Source organism: Phalacrocorax carbo, chromosome 5 (assembly GCF_963921805.1).
Source record: "Phalacrocorax carbo chromosome 5, bPhaCar2.1, whole genome shotgun sequence".
In the NCBI taxonomy this organism is placed as follows: Eukaryota; Metazoa; Chordata; class Aves; order Suliformes; family Phalacrocoracidae; genus Phalacrocorax; species Phalacrocorax carbo.
Genome location: NC_087517.1, coordinates 54,652,857 through 54,667,257, shown reverse-complemented (window position 1 = coordinate 54,667,257; position 14,401 = coordinate 54,652,857). Strand labels below are relative to the sequence as shown.

General features: G+C 45.7%; 1 protein-coding gene across 3 annotated transcripts in view; it reads right to left on the bottom strand.

The window, feature by feature from the left end:
* SLC22A18 (solute carrier family 22 member 18) overlaps window positions 1–14,401 on the bottom strand; it is a 63,919-nt gene that overhangs the window by 12,083 nt on the left and 37,435 nt on the right. For all 3 annotated transcript variants that reach the window (XM_064452522.1, XM_064452524.1, XM_009509190.2), the window contains 3 exons: window positions 13,679–13,794; window positions 13,077–13,187; window positions 7,626–7,726 (listed from right to left, as the gene is read on the bottom strand). In XM_064452522.1, coding sequence (XP_064308592.1) covers window positions 7,626–7,726; window positions 13,077–13,187; window positions 13,679–13,794 — 328 coding nt within the window. The remainder of the gene's footprint in view (window positions 1–7,625; window positions 7,727–13,076; window positions 13,188–13,678; window positions 13,795–14,401) is intronic.

The window sequence follows — 14,401 nt, the reverse complement described above, 5'->3', positions numbered from 1 at the left end:
TGCCTGTACAGGCACATTTAGGAAGGAGGAAGCAAAAGGTGGTCCATGTGCATTCTCCCATGCAAGGTTTTGGACATGTGCTGCCATGGCCAGGGGGTAATGGGGGCATCCCAGACGATTTGGCCATCATCACTCCCATGGATAAGCCCTGCTGGCACTGAAGAGGCAGCAATGGGATTTATCCTGATTTTTATTCCTGCTGGCTCATTCTGGGCCTTTCCCTTGCATGCAACCTCCCATTAAGATCCACGGGGATGGGCCTTCCCCTCCTGCATTTCATTTTGCCTGGATGGTACTTGCCTTTGTAACCTAACCTCCTTTGAAGTCGGGGAAGAGCCAGTGTACCTGGCTGGAATGCCTTCTGTCATCAATAAACAAAAGAGAGAGGAAATTGTTTGCAAGTGAAATAACAGGCACTGCCCGTGGCTGTGTACACAAGTCACAGGATAAACCAACTCATCTTTTTTTCCTTCCCCCCTCCTTCTTTAAAGGCAAGTAATTCTCCCAATACATTCATAAAAGCAGCCAAATCTCTCCTTGTAGTTATGCTGGATTCACCAAACTGGGGATTCATTACACTAGTTCAGCTGATCATGTAATAAAATACTCTTTACCCTTATCACTGTATTTGATTTCTGGGAAGACAGCCGCTCCCATTTTGCTCAGAAGAGCCAATTGCCCATTTTATTGTTAACCTCATTAACAAATTTCAGAAATCCCTTGCGGGATGGAAAAGATTGTTGCTGTTTCAAGGTTTAGGGTGCTAGTTTTTGGAAGACTTCTGAATGGTGAAGCACTAGCCTTGCTGCATAGAGTCGCTGCAGAGCAGGGCTGGCACCTGCAAGTAGCTAACCTCATCAGTGGAGGCTACCGGAGTTACGCAGATGCTCAGCTGGTCCACCATGGTCAGTGCACACAGGACTCTACATCAGCACTGATCAAAGGCTTGACAGAGCCCAGCAATAAAATAAATACCCTTTCACCCAACAGACTGGAAATGAAAAGGCACAAGAAGGTCCAAGAGGCAGGCACTGCAGGCCAGATAAGCTGGTACAGCCTAGCAGTGAAGATGCAGGCCCCATCCTTAGTGCAGATAGTATGATTCACATCACAGGCAGCCTCCCATGCACTGGACCTCTATCTCTCGCCTTTGAATTTGTGCCCAGCTGGCAGTTCCCAGGGTGAGCACAGTGCCAGCTGGGGTGCGATGCGCAGGTGGGCACTGGCTGGGGCAGACTGCAGAGGGCAACAAAAATCACGAGGCTTTTCTGCATGGGCTGAAGGTGGTGCAAAATCTGGGGCGGGAGAAAAAGGAGTTGGTTTACTGACATAAAGTAATGCCATAAAGTGCTTGAGAAGTAGTTTAGGTCTTGCAGAGGAGCAGGAGGGTGCAGGGACTGGAAGGAGAGCTGATGGTGAGGACCAAACTGCTGAAGGCAGCACTTTGCCAAACGGGGAAGAGGACCATATGTTTTGCAAACTCCAGCCTGATAGCTTGCTTTCCCCCTCCAGTCTGCCCCCCTCCACAGATTTAAATCCTTCAAAGCCAGGAAACTGGAGAACTTTCTGTTTGTTTTTGCAAGGTCCTTTCACCAAGTGGGTTTTCCCCCTAGGCATACCTGGCTGTAATTAAATCCCTGGCTCTTTAATCATCTCCTTTGCTGTGAAGAGGAGGAAAAAAAAAGCAAGAGGGACAGACTGGTGATAAGACGATACACAATGTAAATCTCTCCTCCAGGAATCTCTCTCATCTTTTCATGATCACTCTGTACCAACTTGTCCCTCCAGAAGCTGCACAGCTAGAGGTGGAGTTTGTATAACAATACAAATTTAAACACAGTAAATAGAACAGATGTCTTATGATTTCTTGATCCTTAGGGTAATAAATATCTACCTCTTTGTCCCACTTAGAGTTTTTGTTTAGTGTGTTCTGCTTTGGTTTTTGGAGAAAAAGTTCTTAAAGAAAAGCTTCCCCCACCCCCTCCCGTGGTTTGAAATCTAAGCATCAGATGTGATTGTAGATACCAACCAGGGACCCCAGCAGCATTTTCCAAGGCAGATACTATGCCTGGAAGTTCTCCATGCTATTGTGCCCAGAAAAAAAGCTGGAGCCTAGGTCCACTCCTGACCATTATGTAAAGTTAAATTATTTTAAGTTATTATGAAATTAATGATTCTCTCGAGGGAGAACAAATGGCATCTCACACTCCCAGGCATTCACTCTGAGGGAAACTTCATTTGCATGACTTCTGAGATGAGAGGACTCTGGGAAACCCAGCCTTGGAAGACAGGGGGATTGCATCCCTGACAGGCTCTTACACCTCTTTCCTGGAGACCCACCAGCAATCAGATAAAGATTCTTCTGATATATCATAAGCAAGGGAATCTCTGCAATGCAAGACACCTGGCACAGAGGTACCCCTCCCACTGTCTGCCTTCCCCTCCTCATTTCATTATCTCCCACCTGACTCCTCCTCCTCAATTTACACTGGCACAGTCCCACCTCATCAAACAGCCCCTGCTATCAGGGTGCTTCAAGTATCACTACAGAGCCCTGGATTGCTCAAACTATCCTCCACTTGCTATTTTCACTTCCCCACCAGCCAGCTATAGCTTTGGTTGTATTTCATTTTCTAAATGACAACTTTGTTTTCTCACCAGACAGCTCTTTCTCCCAATGCTATGACACTGCCTTCCCACACACCCTTCTCTGACCTCTTTGGCTCTGTTCCGACCCAGAGGTGAGCCCCCTTCCCACCCTCATCGCACTTAAGCCTGCCCCACACTTTCCAATATTCTCTGCTGTTAGGTGATGCTCTTTGCCTAACCACAAACAATCAGCACCAGCTCCTTCATCCAGAGAGCCAGGAAGCCCCCATTCCCCATGGGCAGTTACTCCCATTGCAACTTTTACAACAATACATCAACATATGTATTACTTTGAGCCACTCATGTCTCCATTCAGGGGTACAAATGGCAGCAAGAAGATGTACCACCAGCACTGGGGTGAAGGGTGACCATGCTGTGGGCCGCCAACTTGGCGAAGGGAACAGGGTGCTGAGGACGCCCCATGCCATGAGCACTGGTCATTGGTGCTATATGCACAGCATTGTGAGGACAAAACCCACCACCAGCACCAGCTGAGCCACTTCCCTGCTGACAAGTGCTGTGAACCATTCCCACGTGGACAGGGCTGATGCTCAGCAAGGGAGCAACCAAGACAGGTGCTCTGGGGAGTGGCCGGCCAAAGCCCACGAGGCTCCTGGGCTCCAAAAACCAGCCCCGAATCTGCCTTTCAAAACCACAGGGAGCCTCTCTGGCTGGGCATGGGGCAACCCCCCATATGTTGGTGTCCTGCAGAATCATAAAGTGACAAGATGGGATGGCCCCGCTATACAAAAATGATGTGGACAGCCAGCCTGGAAGGGGTCCAGAGAAGGGCCACCAAGATGATCAAAGGACTGGGAAGCCGGCCATGTGAGGATAGGCTGGGAGAACTAGGTTTGTTCAGCCTTGAGAAAAGGAAGCTTAGAGGGGATCTCATCACCGTGTACCAGTACTTAAGGGGCAGCTACAAAGAAGATGGAGACTCCCTTTTTACACTGAGTCACACGGAGATCACAAGGGGGAATGGACACAAGTTGCTCTTGGGGAGATTCTGACTGGACACGAGAGGGAAATTTTTCACAGTGAGGACAGTCAACCATTGGAATAATCTCCCCTGGGAAGTGGTTGACTCAGCCATGTTGGGCACTTTGAAGATTCGGCTGGACAGGGTGCTGGGCCATCTTGTTTAGACTGCGCTCTTCCTAGAAAGGTTGGACTAGATGATCCCTGAGGTCCCTTCCAACCTGTGATTCTGTGATTCTGTGAAGCACAATGAGGTGAGGCTGAGGAGTTCCAGATGGGATCTCTTGGGACAGCTACCTGAATTAGCTGGGCTGCTCACTAACATCCTCCATCTGCAAAGGTGGCAAACGCCTCACCTCCTGCAGGGTCAGTGTTTCTGTGCTGATCTCCCCCTGCAAAGAGGTGTTTGAGATACCAACAACAAAGTACTTGGGTTGCCTACTGAAAATTAGGTGGACTAACCTAAAGCATTCCAGCTACCCTCACTAGGTGCTCTGCAGCTGGCTTGAATGGGAGGAACTGTGAGAAACAGATGTTTACAGTGCATTGGCTGCTTCTCACCACAGTAGCTTAAATGAGGCTGAGAAGCTGAAAAATTAGGTTAAGCAATTGGAGCATAATATCCATGGGGCAGGAGAGGAAAGTTGGAAGAGACCATTGCTATTCAAGTCATCCTGGGATTACTGATCGGGCTGGGAAAGGAGGCTGCAATATCACCTTCTGTGCTAGAAGCAGACGTTCATTTTTAGACGATCTCATTAAAAAGTAGAAACTACAGTAACACAGAGCAATAATGTTACTAAAAGTTGGCAGGAATTGGCAGATCAGGCAATGCTTTTCTTGGTGCAAGACTTTTGGGAAAGAGCTGAGCAAAGGGCTCATCTAAGCCTTGCTCGTTGTGCTATTCCTGGTGTGCCTCTGAAGCTGCTTAGCACATGCAACCTGTGCTGGGAGCAGGCGATACCCTGGGACACGGTGCTGGGCATATCAGCTGGCTGTGCCCTGCACTGCCCAGGCACTGTGTTCAATGTCTACAGGGAGGTTTAAAGCTAACAGAACATGGCTCAATTTTAATTTTCCCCTTCATTTCTATGACATCTGCTCCCACCTATAAAAGTCCTTAAACATGACTGGTTTTCAGGTCCAGGGAGGGATGGAAACAGGAGGGAGATATTTCCTCTAACAGGCTGGCTCAGAGCAAGGCCAGAAGAATGGGAAAACCCCCACAATATCTCATGGAAAGGCAAACTGAGGAATGAGAAATCAAAGCTGAGGATCTGGTTGATGAAATTCATTGAAAAGAACATTATAGTCCTTATGAATAAAGCTATAATTTACTCAGTGAAGTGGGGAAGCCAGTCAGCAGATATTAATCATCGTTCACCCATCCAGACTGGTGGAATTTGCTTGCACTTTCATCTGCAGTTATATCTCCAGCAGTATCAATTCACTGTATAACAGAAACCAATGCATCTGAAATGCCAGCTGAGGCAAGATGAAGGCATGCAAGCAGCTCTGGGACTCGGCAGAGCAGAGCTGGCACACACTGCATTCCCTGTATACACCTTCCACTGAAGGAACCCCAACAGCAAGCAGCTGTAAAACATTAACGCAGTCACTCTCTGCAAGAGACACCTTTGGGTGGTTCCAGACAGAGACTTGATCTGAAAGTAAAGACACAAATTCTAAGGTTTTACAATCATTTAAAAGCCAGATTATGAGAGTGTTGTTTGGACCAGTTGAAGATCTGGTCCTGCATAAACCAGAGCAGAGCTTGGAAGTGCCAGTAATAAAGTGGAAAGAACAAGCAACAAAGCAGAAAGCAGTGCATTACAAGCTCTCAGGCAAGATGGCTTTGCTGCCACCAGGAATCACATGTCCTGAGCTTTTAAAAAAAATAAAGCATTTGTTTCCCCTTTCCTTTTGGGTGTTCTGACAGCAAAACCCAATGCAGCATCATGATGAATTTTGTACCCTATGACCGCTTCACTCCTCCTATATTTCTGATGTCCAGAGTCATGTGCTACAGAATATGCATAGCAACATGGACAGAAACTGCACAGATAGATGAAAGAAAACTGCCTGGCTGACAAAAGCTAGTTTCTGTGCCAAATGTCCCAAGGCAAAGACTCCCCAGCAAAGCAGATGCTGCACCTGAGCCTGTAGGCCACTGCTGGATTAGAGCATGGTAATACGTATGATTGGCCTTTGCAGGATGAAACTCTGTGACTATGGGAAGGGGCAGGTCCCTGGTTAGCACTGACATCTGATTATTCATTAGGAAGCAGAGTGAACGCTATAATTCCCATCTTCCAGGGCTGTATCTATACATAGGGTGCACCAGCACGGCAGCACAGGTAACCTTATCTACGGTAGTTTCAACCAAACTAACCTGGGAAACAATAGCAATGAAGACAGACAGATATCTCAGACTTAACAGCAGTGTCCTGAAGACAGATATCCTGGACCTAACAGCAGCATCCAAACTCCATCTAGCAACACGAAGCCAATCCTGTCCCGGCTGTACAAGTGCTGTTTTTACTTTCTGTGCTATTGCTGCCCACATTAGCCAGATTGAAACAAGCACACCATACCCATGCTGCAATCCCAAACTTTATTTCGGTGTAGACATATATAACAGGGATTTAACTGATAGGTCTAAGTTAGGAGCATAGCTGTTGGGAAGTCCCTCTACATTCAAAGGGGGAAGAAGATAGCAGAGGGTGACTCAGCCCCCTAAAACCTAAGTGATTCCTGCAGACCCTGGTCTAGGAGCAGGCATACAAAGGCTGACATAGGGAAAGTCTCTATTAGCAGTGGAGTTTGGATCAGAAGCATGCTTTGGAAAGCAGCTGCTGATAACCCCATTTGTCACGGCATTTCCATGATGTGGAGCAGCAAACTGTTTTCTTTCTGATGAGCCTGGATGGGAGGGTGCATCCAGCTGGTAGCAGATGTTAAGCTCATGGGAGTGAGCGACAGCTCGTCCAAAGCCACCCTCCCAGAACTGCCATGGCAAAGGCACTAGCTCTTCAGCTCCAGCCGGTTTACTCTGCAGGCTCCACTTGCTGATGTACGGCCATGCTCATCAGCTGGTGTCCAAGGTGCCCAGATTTGGTGAGACCAGAGCAGAGCCCAAGCAACTAGTAACACTATGCCAAATCCAAATCACAAGGGCAGGAACTAAAGCTGCCATTTCCCAAATGAGAAGCTCCTCCAGATCCCACAGGAGCTCTGCAGCAATGCCCAGGAAATGAAGGTGGATTTAATAACAAGACCACCCTGCTTCAGGATATTGCTTGACTTGCATTCCTACCTTGAGGCTTGCTTATAACCATCTGTTACTTTTTCTACAAAATTATTAGCATCTTCCTTTTCCTCCAAAAGGAAAATTCTCCTGTATTACAGGATATGTTTTTGGCCCTCTTACTGCCTAATTCAGCTGACTTTTCCTTCTTACCCATTTTGCAAGTCTCCTAATCATGTACCATTGCCCATCTTTAATTTTTTTTAAAAATTACAAGCTTGCTGTGCTTGTTTCCACACAGCAGAAACGAGTCCTTCCTTGACACTGAAGGCATCCGTGAAAACGCCAGTAGGACTGTCTACTTACGTAAATTTACAGGGTGCTGCTAAGTAAATGTAAATCAGCTAACCTGCACCAATTAAAAGCAGAGTCAACGCACTTCAGCTTCAATGTAAGCTTTGTTACAAAAACCAGGACATGTCGGTCCAAGGAAATTTAGCTCCACAGCTTAAAGACCTGCAAAGAGGGACAAGGGGAAGACAGCTTTCAGGATACTTCTTGCTCTGATTTCTTCCCATTCCAAGGAACAGAATAGATTTGGAATCACTTTTGTTTTTTGAAGCCAAGTGCCACATGGCAGAGGTAGGATTTGCCTGCCGATAATACGCCTGGATTTGGGAGATCATGTGTCAGAAAGGTAGCAAATGAAAGAGCAGTGTGGCAAGAGGGGGACTTCCACTTCACTTACCATTTGAAGGACACCAAAATATGACATCAGGTATCCAGACTCCACTGCTTCCAAGCCAAAGAAATCCATAGAGATGATGGAAAACATAATCAGGAACAAACCTAGAGGGAGGGTTAATGAAAAGCATACATCAGTATACTTGCACTGCATATACTGGTCAAGACCCTGCTCCCAGTCACCTCCAGTATGTGTCAGTAGCTCTCCCTGGGGTTACCAGGACTGGATATAAACACGAGCAGAATCCTATTCAAAGTCAGTGTAGTAATTTAATCTTTAAATGTTAACTTTTTTATCCTCCTTACTTTCATCTTTAAAATAATGTGACTATGTAGGCTGTAGATTCAGCTGTTTATTATAAACTGGTAAATATTTTTATCACCAAAGCCAAAGTAACCATTAAGGCAGCGAGAAAACATTTGTTCAGACAAGACCGTAACCATAAAAATAATCTGATTGGATTCTTCTCCCCTTTTGCCTAAGTTTAGATTTTTACCATGGGGAACACTGCCTGGGAAACAACCTGGTGACATCAGCCTAAATACAGAGTTTCACTGCACACCTCGGCAGTGACATTGGTGGCAGGTGAAATCTCTCACTCTCCTGGACCGATAGCAGTATTGACACAGGCAGCCAGGAAAGTACAGGCAGAAATAGCTCAGGCTGGGTCTGCTTTTCAATTAAGGCAATTTTTGGAAAGCATAATATAAAATGCCCACTAGCTTAATCTCACATGAAAAAACAATAGTGTGCATTTCCCCCAATGCCAAACATACACAAATACAGACACATGTACACTCGCTCCCCTCGTACACAAAGAGCCACTAAATCAAAAATATTGGGGCAAAACATTACTCTCAAAGAGCTGGTATGGGGTAGGAGGCTGCTGCCTCCCCTAATGTCTTGTGCACCTGAGGTGGACCGAGACAGTAGGAAACTGGGGATCTCTGCATGTGGACACCCCCACAATGTGCCCATCAGAAAGCACTGATCCTGCTGGGGAAAGGAGAAGAAAGCAGACAACCTTTAGGGGTCCCTTCCTTGTAGGATCTTCTGAGGTACAAAGACTGGGTAAATAGGGAGCTGCATTCCTCTCTTTCCTGAAGAAAAGAGAGCCCAGGAGGCAATGTGTGTGGACTCAGAAGACAGCTTGTGGCCTGGCAAAGTGAGTCACTAACCCCACTGTATGGGAAGGATTTGCTGGCATTTCCTGGAAGTGTGAGGAGAGTGATCCCAAATTGCTGACTAAAATGTGGTGGAGGACTTGCACCCTAACAAACCAGTGCAACTCCACTGCATCCAGCAGCCCAGTGGTGATGCTACCAGTGGAGCACCTGCAGCAACAAGGGCCTCCCTCCAAGCACCCCAAGACTTTGCCTGGAGGGACCACCACCCTCCCACCCCAGGAGGACCTGCCACAAAGTCTTCCTGAACTCCACTTAATCCCCTTAATGGGGATAGCTGCATCCCAGCTGGCCCCATGCTGTTGGGGGAGAGGGATGCGGGACAGGAAGAGTGCCCCACTCTGCTACTCTCCATATAATTGAAGAAAGCGCTGGGGAGCTGGGGCTTGTGAAGATTTATGGCTTCACCACACCCCTCCATGGAGAGCACCCCATTGTTATCCAGTTACTTTGAAATCACTCTTAGCCCAAGCCAGCTTAAGGTAACATGCAAATAGCAGTATTTACTCACAACATACAAACGAGGCAACAGAGTTGCACATGTTTATAAAAGGCACACGTGAAGAAATGAAAGAAAAACCACACTTCATTTCACTTGCAGGAAGATTAGATTGAAGCGGGTGCTCGCCCTTCATCCTGCTACCCCACTGCAGGTACCACCTAGGAGGGGTTCAACCTTCCTACATACCTGTTGCTTCTTCCTGGTACCATGTGCCAGCTTCTACAGCTCCTTTCCTCTTTGAAATCCCTCACCAAGTTAAGACAGATTTGGATTTTTCTCCTCCACATGAGCTGATTTCTTTTGGAGCAGGGGGATAGGCCGTGTTCTTTAATTAGCGTTACACATTGCACAGCTTCCCTGGAGATGCAAAGGTCTCTTTTTAGATGGGTGTCATCTCCCCCTGCCTGCATGGTCACTTAAAGCTACCTGGACAAGGGAGACCCCCTGTGCTCCATCCGCTTTCAGCATCTAAGGGCATCTCTCCCACTGGCAACACATTTCTTGGTGAAACCCGCAGGGGCAGTACCAGATTGAATTCAAAAGATTTTCTGCTCCTCTGAACATGCATAAGCATTTCTTACAAAGACCTCAGCAAGTCCCACCTGGGTAGGCTGCAGGTCAGCTGAGTGCAGCCCTGTGAGTAATGTAACCCTGGGGAGGGCTCTTCTGGGGGCACCAAAACCCCACACAGAAGCTGCTGGAATAAGCTTCAATCCACAAGGCAAGGCTCAGGTTTTCAACCGGAAAAAAATGGAAAACAGCAAAAAATATCCTCAAAAACCTCGCCTTGTTTGTGAGGGGTCTAAATAAGGGGTGAACTCCTTAGCAAACATGGCATCAAAGGGATGAGAAACTAGGGTTATGGAGCAGAAGGCAGATAAATGGTTTGTGAGATGCTATAAAGATCAGAAAAAACACCAGTGAGACATAGGAGTGCAAACTGTATTGTCAAAAAAATGACATGACATTTCTAAAAGCAGCCCATGGCTTTGGGAGGGCCAATTTAGCAATCCTTACCAAGATCCTATGTGAAAAGGTGAGCACAGCCTCTGGGAGCCCATCTCAGCCCTCCTACCCTGGACTGCAAATATGATGGGATGCAGAGCCCCAGGGCCCACTGCAAAATCCTGCTCTGCATGTGAAAGAAAGTCCCTTTAAAAATGGGATGTGGATGCTAAAGCAATTGGATTAAAACCAGGTTTTCCAAAGGATTAGGCAGCCAAAGATTCACACAAGACGCTATTTATCAGTATTTTCAAGGCCTTGGTCATTTCTGGTCAGTAAGAGGTATGTTTGGCATTTTTATCCTCCTGTTTTCTTTTCTGTCTCTTATCTACCGCAATGCAATGAGACTCGCTTTTCCCAGGTCAGCTGAGGATGTAATCTGGCCGTGCTGGAGCAGTCTGCTGCCCATCCGTCCCTTGGCAGCTACCCTCCTGCAAGCAGCACAGAGCCCGTGTCTCTGCTTTTATGCAACACAGGGAGGAGGTTCCCAGCTCTGTAGCCCTCCTGGGGAGGTTCTTTCAGTCTCAAACAAGCTAATTTTAGACAACAATGAGATCCATAAGGAACAGAAGATTTTCTCTGTGTATATCACAAACTTGTTTACAAAGTAAATAGAGAACAGTCTGTAATTTGGGTGATCTAATTAATTATACAGTTGAAGCCAGGAGATGAAAGGTAAATGAGCTCATGAGGCGATCAGCCTCCAGCTGTGAGCTGCAAGAAGTAGGTGATGGCCAAATCCCCTTTCTGCTGCCATTGTATGGTCAGTAAGCTGAAGAGACACCTGCAAAGAGGAGTCACTAGGATTCTGATCACTCCTCACTGCAGTGCAAGTACTGTATTTGCAGCAGGAGTGTCTCAGATGAATCCATTCCTATTCTTACTGAAATACTCCAGCCATTTCAGTGACAGACTATCAGCCTATGTCCTGTCTTAACTCTCAGCTTCACTCTCCCATCCTCTTTGCCTAGAAGTTCCCTTGCAGTTTTGGGCAGATGTTTATTTTGGTTGGGTGGGCTTTTTTGCTGTGCGACGGTAAAAGAAGAATGTCTTCTGCAAGAGGGAAGAATTTGCATTTCAGCAGCGACAACTAAAACAAAATACATCTCACCTGGCCTTTGGAAAAAGAAGAGCGCACAGGAAATTATTGTGCAGATTACATATGGATGCGGTCTTGGGATGGCATTTTTAAACAGAGACATGAATGTTACCTTAAGCTGAGAAATGAGCCAGAATCAGCAAAGAAAACCCTCTTAAAACATCACTTGACTATCTCATTCTGTGAAATGCTGACACTTTACAAATACTTTTAAAAATAAAATTTTAAAAGTTTAGTTTCAGAAGAATCTAAAAAGTTCACCATTAGGACAATCTACCAGTCTATCAAGACTGTATCCTGTCTCCAGTGGCGGTGGTAGGACCAACTGGCATTACTGATCTCACCCAATGCCAACGACACATAAAAAGAAAAAAATTCCCAGGAGTCCTTTACTTCCCTGCATGCTATTCTACAGCTCCAGTCGGACTTGTTCCCCTAGAACGTAGCAGGGAATAACAGAGGAACCTGGCCAAGCCCAGAAATGCCATCCCCTTCTGATTCAGCTACTCTCCACAGCCTAATCTACTTTCATTTGTAAACTGGTTTTAAAGTTTACAAATTAGAACTTAATTTGTAAATTATGTTTCATGTTATTTAAACTTCAAGGGCTTCTCTGGACATAGATGAATTAGAAAAAGATACAAAATACAAAAGTTAAGGTACCTTAAATCCTCTCTTAGGATACTTATTCAAAAGCGAATTGCCTTAGTTTGTTCAGATGCATGATGTGAGCACGTTTTGATGTGTACATAATTCAATCCTTGGAAGTGTAACCAAGAGAAACTGCACTTTTAGATTTAACTGGGAAAAGAGACGTGAAGGCTCTCTGTGTGGAAGGGCAGAGAACACCACTCTTTCCTTACACCACCACAACAAGGCTGTCATGCTGGCTTGTCTTTAAACAAGCTAGGCAGGGGGTGGGGGGGAAAGAAGCTAGAGGATAGGCAAAATTAAAGATTATTAAATTGTGACCAAGGATGCATATAACCAGGCAAACTGGGAGACATGGACTATGCCAGGACAGCAACTGACTCAAAGGGAGTAGGGAAACAGACAGGTTTGGGATGGGTTTTGGTTAGCAGCAGGTTCCTACCATGACACAAAAAATCTGAGCAGAATGTATAAAGAAGAGAAGAACAAGCACCACTATCAACATGCAAGGGAAAAAACATTCTGTGGTTCCCCTGCATGCAGTGAACAGTTAAAGCAGCTGCAGCCTCTCATCCAGCAATAGTTTTATTTGTTCGGAAAAAATTTAGTTACCCCTTAAAATCATTCAGTAAAATCAGGAAGAACCTCACTGTTCCTGGCAGAGTACAGATTATTTCCCTCTGCTCTGAAGAGGTTACAACCTAAACAGAAATGACAGACAAGAGGAAGAAAAACATTTTCAGCCAGGGGAATGGGGTAGAGAGATTAAATGGTTTGCCAAAAGTCGCAGAAGCAGCCTGTGGCAAGTAGTCTGTTTTACATTAAGTCCCGGGCTTTTGACCCGATGTAGCTGAGAGCATTTGAAAGTAACCAGCATCGAGCTAGGAGGTGAATCCTCACTGCTCCACAATCAAATGCAACATGCTTTCAGTAACTTGAGATAAGCTTGGTCTATAGGGTATGTCATCTTATTTTAAATACATCAGCAATCACAGGTAATGGGTGAGATTTACCTACGGGAAGTCCAGCAAAGACCTTGACTATGAAAACTTCCATTACTCCTGGAAGCTTCATCAGGCATAGGATTTCTCTGATGCTAAACACACTGCCAGTCTGTGATGTTCCTACAAGAGATGATTTATTGATTAATACTCTATTTATACATGTTAGAGGCAGGAAGCAAGATACTCTGAGACCATCTGCTTAGGCTCACCACCACCTTTCTGAAAAGGTGAGTCTCTGCAGCACCAGCTTTTTGCCGACAGAGGAGGCTGGGAGCTGGTGTTGGGTCTGAATGCACAGGACCCCTGTGAGACAGTGGAACTGCCTCCCATGCTGGGCCAAACCAACCCCCAGTGAGGGTTCCACGTTCACATTTTCTAAGATGTGCGGCCAGCACTGGGCTGGAAGCCTGCAACTCTGCACAGCAGAGTGGTCAGCAGGTAGGCAATAATATTCTTCCAGAACCACAGCTTAGGCATTAAAGTGTCAGCATTTCAAGGTTGGCACCATTTTGTTCTTAAATGCAACCCCAAGTCCTTTAGCAGAGTTCTTAGGGCATGTCAGTCCCCTGTCCCTGTTCATGTCCTATTTATCAGAAACACTAAATACTTACTGTGCTCCATCACATGATGGTCTGACTTTGGTTTAGACTGCAAAGGGATCCAAATCATTGTTATCATGATATTTATGAGATTTCCCACCAGCCCGACATACACAGGAACAAAAATGCTGCAAACAGTAAAAATACAGGTAAGTGGATAAACAGCATAAACAAGACAATTATTCCTCTGTCCTGCAGTGGCTTGGGCACTTGGATGAGGAAGAATCCCCTTGAAGTCACAGTACAAAAGGCTATAAAAGAGCTCACATCCTTTCATTGGGCCTTTAGATATGACCACAGTTTGACATTTCACCATAAGATGGCTATTGCCATCAAGATAGTTTATCATTTGTATTAATAATAGAGTATAATACAATGGTTTTACATCTGTAAATGCCAGGGGAAAAGAGCTCCTCTTGGTTTAATGAAGCTTAGAAATCTTCCCATGGAAAGTGCAGCAACTGCTTGTTAGGATCCACCTAATCCCCAGTTTCGTTCATCTAAGTATCACTTCACTCCTTGAAATTTCTTAGCAAAATCAAATGAAGTTAAGGAAAGTGAAGAAAGTATTCGAGATGATTAGGGATGGTAGAATACAGCCCAGCCTATAATCAAAACTGAAACTACTGGAGATAAAATGCCACTTAAAAGGAGCTGTAAGAATTACAAACATGATTTACCAAGTCTTCTGAGGAGGTAAGCAAACAGCACTTTTAATTGATGCACCTACTTTTC